Source organism: Sapajus apella, unplaced genomic scaffold (genome assembly GCF_009761245.1).
Source record: "Sapajus apella isolate SASKATOON/1434 unplaced genomic scaffold, GSC_monkey_1.0 scaffold250, whole genome shotgun sequence".
In the NCBI taxonomy this organism is placed as follows: domain Eukaryota; kingdom Metazoa; phylum Chordata; class Mammalia; order Primates; family Cebidae; genus Sapajus; species Sapajus apella.
In genome coordinates, this window is record NW_022437190.1 from 14,759 (window position 1) to 23,990 (window position 9,232).

The 9,232-nt window shown below is 37.3% G+C and overlaps 1 protein-coding gene across 1 annotated transcript in view; it reads left to right on the forward strand.

Annotated features, from left to right (window-relative positions):
- The window catches only part of LOC116545184 (ovostatin homolog 2-like), a 49,616-nt gene that overhangs the window by 14,219 nt on the left and 26,165 nt on the right, over positions 1-9,232 (forward strand). The window contains exons 10-15 of the mRNA XM_032271814.1: positions 399-508; positions 842-1,000; positions 1,697-1,924; positions 4,107-4,161; positions 4,877-5,022; positions 5,378-5,524. Coding sequence (XP_032127705.1) covers positions 399-508; positions 842-1,000; positions 1,697-1,924; positions 4,107-4,161; positions 4,877-5,022; positions 5,378-5,524 — 845 coding nt within the window. The remainder of the gene's footprint in view (positions 1-398; positions 509-841; positions 1,001-1,696; positions 1,925-4,106; positions 4,162-4,876; positions 5,023-5,377; positions 5,525-9,232) is intronic.

Sequence of the window (9,232 nt, forward strand, 5' to 3'; positions counted from 1 at the left end):
TGACCTGGGGATATCTGGCAATTCACTGGAAGAAGTTTGTTGAGTTAGCACTAGGTACAAAATTCAGATTAATTATTTCTAATTTAATGGAAGTGCGCCACCACGCCCAGCTAATTTTTTTGTATTTTTAGTAGAGACAGGGTTTCACCATGTTGGCCAGGATGGTCTCGATCTCTTGACCTTGTGATCTGCCTGCCTCGGCCTCCCAAAGTGCTGGGATTACAAGCGTGAGCCACCGCGCCCGGCTGGGATTATGCCATTGTAAAGTGCTCTATATGAACATACCTGATCCATATCACGATGCTGTTCACACTGGGCAAGCTGGTCACACTTATATTGGTATGGATGGTGACTTAGCTAGACATGGTTCACTCTGCTGTGTTCATCATTTCTTACAGGTGTACAGATCAGTGAGATGACCTCAATTTTTATCACTCAATTGCTTGGAACTGTGAACTTTGAGAACGTGGATACTTTCTATAGAAGAGGGATTTCTTATTTTGGAACTGTAGGTTTGACTAAAGAATACATATTTCATTTTCTTGGATCATAGATTGCCCTTTGAAAATTTCTGGTCACTTTTTTTCCTACCTTTATAATACATTTTAAGCATTACTATGTCCAAGGTGCTAGAAATGTCCTAGACTGAAAGAAGCAATAGATAATATTATACTTGTTTCCATACTTTCTGTTACATATCTATGTATTTAGTAGAACATCTTTCTGTCTGTTGAAATTTAAGAAAATGACAGGGGATCACATTTATGAGTAGAAAAATTTCTCTGTAAAAATGTGAACATTTTGTCTTTTACATCATATTAATTATTCTTTTCTTGTACAGCTTAAATTTTTGGGTCCCGATAATGTGCCGATGGTGAACAAGTTGTTGCAACTGGAGCTCAATGACGAATTTATAGGAAATTACACTACAGATGAGAATGGCGAAGCTCAATTTTCCATTGACACTTCAGACATGTTTGATCCAGAGTTCAACCTAAAAGTAAGACATCAAAGAATAGAGGAAGACCATTAGATATCCTGCAGAGGATTTGGATGTCAGAAATATTAAACATTAAGAACGTCTTAAGAGATAACTTGTATTCAGAATATATTTTAATAAAAATTTAAAATGTAGCTTACTTTATATAATTTGCTTGTTCACTAAATAATATATGAGAATACTTTTTCAAGAGGAAGAGATGCTAAAAGCGTATTACAGTTGTTACACATTCTCTAACAATTAATATTTTCCTCCAGGAAACAAGAAGTAGCTCATGAGGATGATTTGACTTTCTTACTCAGATCATTTCATGCATAGATAGGGGAGATCCTATGTTTTCTCTTTATTTTCTGATGCTTAAACAGAATTTCGCAGTTAAATAATTTTCAGTGCTCACATGTAACTGAAGGAAACAGAGCTCAAGCCCAATTCTGTGGCTTCAATGAAAGAATAAAGGACACAATAATTCTCCGTCAGTCTAATGAAATGTTTACACAGTCCTTCATGGTCATGTTTTGTATACAAAGAGCAGAGTGCTATTATTATTTTGATTCCAATAAGTTAACATTAAAAAGTCAGCCACAAGTTGAGGTTCCTCCCTGTTTTGAAGAGTTGAGAAACCTCCACTCTGCGGTAACAACCGTCTTCGGATGTCATGATGGCTCTAAGACCCTTCTCTTTCTTTTATCCTCTCAGGCCACGTATGTTCGACCTAAGAGCTGCTATCTCCCCAGCTGGTTGACGCCTCAGTACTTGGATGCTCACTTCTTAGTCTCACGCTTTTACTCCCGAACCAACAGCTTCCTGAAGATTGTTCCTGAACCAAAGCAGCTTGAATGTAATCAACAGAAGGTTGTTACTGTGCATTACTCCCTAAACAGTGAAGCATATAAGGATGACTCCAGTGTAAACTTCTTCTATTTGGTGAGTCTTGGTCAGTGGGTTCCTGGAATCTTGTTTAATTACACATCTGCTTAGCCTAGCACAGCTTAGAAAAATCTGGAGACAACAGATGCTGGACAGGATGTGGAGAAATAGGAACACTCTTACACTGTTGGTGGGAGTGTAAATTAGTTCAACCATTGTGGAAGACAGTGTGGCGATTCCTCAAGGACCTAGAAATAGAAATTCCATTTGACCCAGCAATCCCATTACTGGGTATATATCCAAAGGATTATAAATCGTTCTACTATAAGGACACGTGCACACGAATGTTCATTGCAGCACTGTTTACAATAGCAAAGACCTGGAACCAACCCAAATGCCCATCGATGATAGACTGGGCAGGGAAAATGTGACACATATACACCATGGAATATTATGCAGCCATCAAAAATGATAAGTTCATGTCCTTTGTAGGGACATGGATGAACCTAGAAAACATTATTCTCAGCAAACTGACACAAGAGCAGAAAATCAACCACCACATGTTCTCACTCATAGGCGGGTGTTGAACAATGAGAACACATGGACACAGGGAGGGGAGCACTACACACTGGGGTCTGTTGGGGGGAAATAGGGGAGGGACGGTGGGGGGTGGGGAGCTTGGGAGAGATAGCAAGGGGAGAGATGCCAGATGTAGGTGATGGGGAGGAAGGCAGCAAATCACACTGCCACGTGTGCACCTATGCAACAATCTTGCATGTTCTTCACATGTACCCCAAAACCTAAAATGCAATAAAAAAAAAAACAAAACAAAAAAAGCATGCATCAGCCATTCCATGGTGACCAGAGTGAGGGCAGCCTTTTCACTCTGCTAGTGAATACTGTTCTGTCCATTAACAACAAACAAGCAAACACAAAATGATCTAAGGGAATTGAAGTTTCCCTGAGGTTGAAGAACTTGCTATTCAGAGACTGCTTGTTTAAGCATTCAAATGTAACTCGTAGCAAGTATTTATGACCCTCGGTAATAGTAAAATATCGGGCAGATGCTAGAAAGTAAGGTGGAAAGCTCATTTTGATAAGCACTAAAAGAGAACTTCGTTCTCTTGGTTCTGTCTACTTTGACTCTCTACGGAGGAGCCACTGATGTTTTTGGCATCAGGAACTGACTGGGTTCATGGAAGACAGTTTTTCCACAGGTGGGGTGGGGATGGAGGGGATGGCTTCATGATGGTTCAAGCATATTACATTTATTGTGCACTTTATTTCTATAATTATTACATACTCACCATAATGTAGAATCAGTGAGAACACTGTGCTTGTTTTCCTGCAGCTAGATGGTCTCATCTGGAGGTGACAGATCATCAGGCATTAGATTCTTATAAGGAGTGTGCAACCTAGATCCCTCCCATGTACAGTTCACGATAGAGCTTGCACTCCTATGAGAATCTAATACCTCTGCTGATCTGACCGGAGCCCAGGTGGTAATGCTTGCTCACCACACCTCTCACCTCCTGCTATGTGACCCAGTACCTAACAGCCCATGGACAGGTACCTACTGGAACACAGCCTGGGGACTGGGGCCTTCTGCTCTAAGGTCTGTTGAAGAGTGAAAAGACACTGACTTGGAAATTAAGACATTAACTTGACTCCCCCACCCTCTCCTAGTTAGCATGGAAATTAGTGCATCTTGGACCGATTGTTTCAACTCTTTAAGTCTTGGTTTCCTCGAGTGTACATTGTAACTGGAGATTGTCAAACTTACCTCTTAGGGTAAGGGTTCTGTGTAAGGCACTGTTAAAAGGATTGTATATGTGATAACTCATTTAATCAGCCTCATAGATAGCTCCATTTTACAGATAATGGAACAGGGGCAAACAGGTGAAAACACCGTGTCTCAAGTCACAAAGTTAATGAGCAGGCGAAGGCATATTTGAAACCAGACAGTCCCAGCAATTTCAGAGCTTTATGTGCCACTTTGCACAGCGCATTGCACATGGTTCACAAAGTTTCCAGTACATAATAAAATCTCCATCAATTTCAGTCACTTTCTCTGCTCTTTTCCAACTTACGCAAAGTCAATTTTTAATATTTGCTTGTGGAAGCTACCCTATCTTATGGAAAAGAATTACCACTAAGTAATAAATTCCCTAATCACAACATGAGAATATGATGATATTAGAAAATATATTGCATGTTATGTTTTCTTTGTTCTGCACAGGTGATGGCGAAAGGAACTATCTTGCTCAGTGGACAAAAGGAGATCCAAAACAAAGGTATACGTAATATACTTATTTTAAAATATGTACTCTACCTACATTTTTTCTTAAGGAAATATAGAAATTATATATATAGAAATTATATATAAAGAAAATATGTTGATATATATAGTTAAAAATATACATATATACATATATAAAATATATATAACATTTACATATACAAACATATACATATATAACATACAAATATATATATTTGAAAGATCATCAGGCATTAGATTCTCATAAGGAGCACACAATCTAGATCCTTCACATGTGCAGTTCACAGTAGGGTTTGCACTCTTATGAGAATCTAATATTTGTATATTTGTATATTATGCATGCATATGTATGTATGTATATTAGACATGTGTATATGTTTAGTGAAAAGAAGTTAGAATGAGCACTTATTTAAATTTGCAGATGAAGAGAATAGTTAGCACAGGCTGAGGTGAGCTACTAAATGTCTTGATGAAGGAGAGTGCTGTTTCTTTCATTGTCAGATCATTGAGTACATTAGAAAAGCGGCGTTCAAAATCCCAGTATATTGTTATTATCTAAATCATGCAGCCTTCTTTATTTTATAGGTACTTCCTATTATTTGATTTATTTGCCTTGAAAACAAAGCCCAATTTGCTCTTTCTGTCCATGAGCCATTCTCTTTCATCTAAGTGTACCAGTGATCCGGGAAACTTTCAGCATTTTATCTGTTCGACTCCTACTTACACAGCCTGGAATGGAAACTTCTCATTCCCAATCAGCATCAGTGCTGCTCTGGCTCCTGCGGCTGTCCTGTTTGTCTACACCCTTCACCCCAGTGGGGAAATTGTGGCTGACAGTGTCAGATTCCAGATTGACAAGTGCTTTAAACACCAGGTGATATTTCTCTTTCTGGCCTTCTAAGTGGGAACAGTTTTTTCCCTGATGTCTTCTCGTCTGACTACTATCACCTTCACGTGAGAAACTCACACTCAGTGTTGGCATAATTGAATTATTAGGGGATGAAAGAATCACCAAATAGAATGCATGATCCTTGGCAGCAGTGAAAATCCTGAGATGGCAGCATGGTGGTGAAAGGGGTCTCCTGCAAGGAGAGCTGAGGGTGAGAGTGGGCTGGGGAAATACAGTACAGAAATCTAGGAGGGTTTATTCAGGAGCAATTAAATGTATTCAGATCTTCTTTACATAAAATTGTCCCCACTCTCATCTCTTTTTTTTCTCTTGACTTTAGGTTAGCATGAAGTTCTCTAAAGGGCAGGGCCTCCCTGGCTCCAACGCTAGTCTTTATCTCCAAGCGGCCCCTGACTCACTCTGTGCCCTCCGGGCAGTGGATAAGAGCATCGTTCTGCTGGAATCAGAACAGCTCTCAGCGGAAGGTGTAAGCTCTCTGACTCTTGTTTCTCTGAACTCCCAGAAGCGTTACCCTTCAGATGATGCTTTTGAGATGCAACATGGTGAAGATATTGAACGTTTTCTTCCTGTGTTCCTTCATGGATTATACACCTATTTCTCTTGGCTATCCTAAGAACATGCTTATAACAGTACAGAATTTCATAGATAATTATAACAGTTTAGGAGTTTTATTGCTGTGATTTTTTAAAACCATAGGTGTAATCATAGATGTGGAAACCTGAAATAAAATGAAACCTCTATGTTCAAGGATATGCTTGGATTCAGTGCAAAGTTGCTACCTATTAATGGATCTTGTATGTTTTTAAACATTTCCAGGCCTGGAATTCCAGAAGTTCACATCAAATTTATTTCAGTTAACAATTGTTGGATATTTTCCCTTTATTTCTAACACAATTATGTGTAAATAACTATTGAAATTTATAATCATATTTAAGTCTAATTCAATAATTTAATTTTTTCTGATTAAGATTATACCTATATGTTATAGACAATGTGCAAAGTACACAAAAACATGAAGAAGGAAATCTTTCAGATCATTCACAGTCCTAATGCTTACATGTCTTTATAGTTTTGTGGTAATTTTTAAAACCTCTTTTCTGAAGGCGTATATATTTTACAAACTTGAGATCCCACCGAAAAATACAGTTTTGTATTTTGCTTTCAACACTCTATAGTAAGTTCAGTTTTAAATATAAAATTATAGAATTCAGTAGTAATATTGAATAACTATGAATCACGATGTAAACCATATATTTTTCTCAATTCAAAACATAAATACATTTAAGTTTTCTATTACAGGGAGCGAAAATACTTTAAGAAGCTTTCAGAATCTGGTGAGGCATCAACAAATAAAGGGCAAATTTATCTATAAATATGGAATATGGCCATGTGCTGTGCTCACGCCTGTAATCCCAGCACTTTGGGAGGCCAAGGCAGGCAGATTGTTTGAGCTCAAGAGGTTGAGACCAGCCTGCACAACATGATAAGACTCTGTCTCTACCAAAAATATAAAAAGTGAGCTGGGCACAGTGCTTTATTTGTGTGATCTCAGCAACTTGGGAGATTGAGGTGGGAGAATCCCTTGAACCCTGGCAGGGGCAGAAGTTGCAGTGAGCCAAGATCATGCCACTGCACTCCATCCTGGGTAACAGAGTGAGGCCCCGTCTCAAAAAAAAAAAAAAAAAAAAGGAATATGTATATATGTGTGTATACACATATACATGTAAACACACACACACATATTTTTTGCTCTCTGAGAGTTTTATGGATCCCAAATAAATAGCTTCTGCTCAGTCTTCCTACCGTTAGAGGTGGTAAGATCTTAGGAAAACTGCCTCAAGGAAAGACTATCAAGGGACCTCAAAAAGAAAATTCTAGAGGCATTTCAGGGGTCTCAGAATATATCAGAGCCAAAGGAGGTTGTCCTTGTTTATTATTGATAACTATATTAATAGTATAAATCAAGTAAAGTTCTATAAATGAGTGAATTCCGATTTATATTCTATAAGTTTATGTTATTTTTTTATCTTATGTAAGCTTTGTTTTTAGTTTTCAATAATTTTTAAAAGTGCAAGAATTAAACAGAGAACTCCCATGTACCCTTGACCTGATTCACCAGTTTTTTAACATTTTGCCATACTTGTTCTCTCTCACTCCCTCCACTTCACACACACGCACACACACACACACACACACAAACATAAACACACACTGTTTATGACATTTCAATTTTTTTCTGAATCATTTGAGGCTAGATTACATACATCAGTCTAGTGTGAAGAGAAAATAAGAACTCAGGACCCTAATTCACGATTCCAAACCGAAAAAAATAATGAAGCTGAAAACTGAGTCATGCAACAAGTGGCTTTTTCTTTTGTTTCTAAGTAGATAGCTACGTTTTTTTTCTTGTTAGATTAGTTCGTGGTTTACCCGTTTTGCTGAGTTTTCCAAAAACATATAATTTTAATTTATTAATGTAATGTAATATGAGGTTTTTTGGTACTCCACCACATCAATTTCTATTTTCCTCTTTATTATTTCCTTCCTGCTGTTTTATTTTGTTGTTATTTTTAGCTTTTACATTTAGAAATTGACTTCATTTTCATTAATTAATTGTATTGGGTTCGATGTTTTTAAGCCTGTAAGTTTTTCTGTGATTTCTACTTTTGAAGTATCTTATAGATCCTGATACACAGCAACTGCATCATTTTTATTTTTCAGAAATTCTGTAATTTCTGTTTGTATTAACCTTTTCACTGAAAATTTGCTTACTGGAGTATTTTATAATTTTCATATAAAAAGGAATTTATTTTAGAGTTTTCTTTTGAATTTCAAGTTCTTCATGGTCAGCAATATTTCTACTGATACATTTTTGTGCCCAAATATACAGTGAGTTTTAATTGTCCTTTAGGCTCTGGGGTACATGTGCAGATCATGCAGGATTGTTGCATAGGTACATACAAGGCAAGGTGGTTTGCTGCCTCCATCCTCCCGTCACCTATATCTGGCATTTCTCCCCACATTATCCCTCCCCAACCTCCCCACCCCCTGCTGTCCCTCCCTTAGCCCCCCACAACAGACCCCAGTGTGTGATGCTCCCCTCCCTGTGCTCATGTGTTCTCATTGTTCAACACCCGCCTATGAGCAAGAACGTGTGGTATTTGGTTTTCTGTTCTTGCGTTAGTTTGAGGAGAATGATGGTTTCCAGATTTATCCATGTCCCTACAAAGAACATGAACTCATCCTTTTTTATGGCTGCATGGTATTCCATGGCGTATATGTGCCGCATTTTCTTTGTCCAGTCTATCATTGATGGGCATTTGGGTTGGTTCCAAGTCTTTGCTATTGCAAATAGTTTGTTTTCTATCCACGAGATTGCATTATTTTGATCCTTCATATTCTTACTAAGTTTTTAAAATTTACTTAACCTTCTTCTGCTGAGCAGTGTCTTAAAATACTCTGCTAATAGTGTTCTGCTTCTTCTTGCATAACCTGTAATTTCTGCATAGTCACAACTGTTGTGCCTTTATATGAAGTGCAGCTTTTGGCAGTGAGTATTCTTTTCTGTCTTGTTTGATGTCGTTTGGCCTCACTTTTACTATCTCCAATATCAGGAGGATTGCAGCCTTTGCATTCTTATTATTTTCCTTTATTTGCCCTTTGGATTTCACCTTGTGAAACGTGTACTTCACTTGGCTTTTGTATCAAGTACAGCATTGGGTTTTGTTTTAAATATACATGTCTTTGTCTTTGAAAGGGGAATACAGTCTATTCACTTCACTGATATGACGTATATGTTAGGCCTCAGCTCTATCATACTGTTTTTCTTGTAATTCTATATTCTATTTAAGGTTACTTTATTTCTTGAGCTTTTTGTTTGTTTGTTGTTATCTTGCTTAAAGCTTCTTTGACTATTTAGGCTGGTTTGAATTTTTATTTTAGTGGTTATTTTTGTATTTACATATTTTATAATATCCTCTCATTTTTTCTTGCTTAACCTTAATATCTAATCAGTTATTTTTAAATAGTAATCTTTGAGTCTTACTTGCTACCTACACAACAGTCAATAATCTCTAGTTTCCACTTTTCTCTCCCTCTTTTCTCATTTTATTGTTGTATCTTTTATTTATTTTATTTTATTATTATTTTTTTTTTGAGACAGAGTTTCACTCTT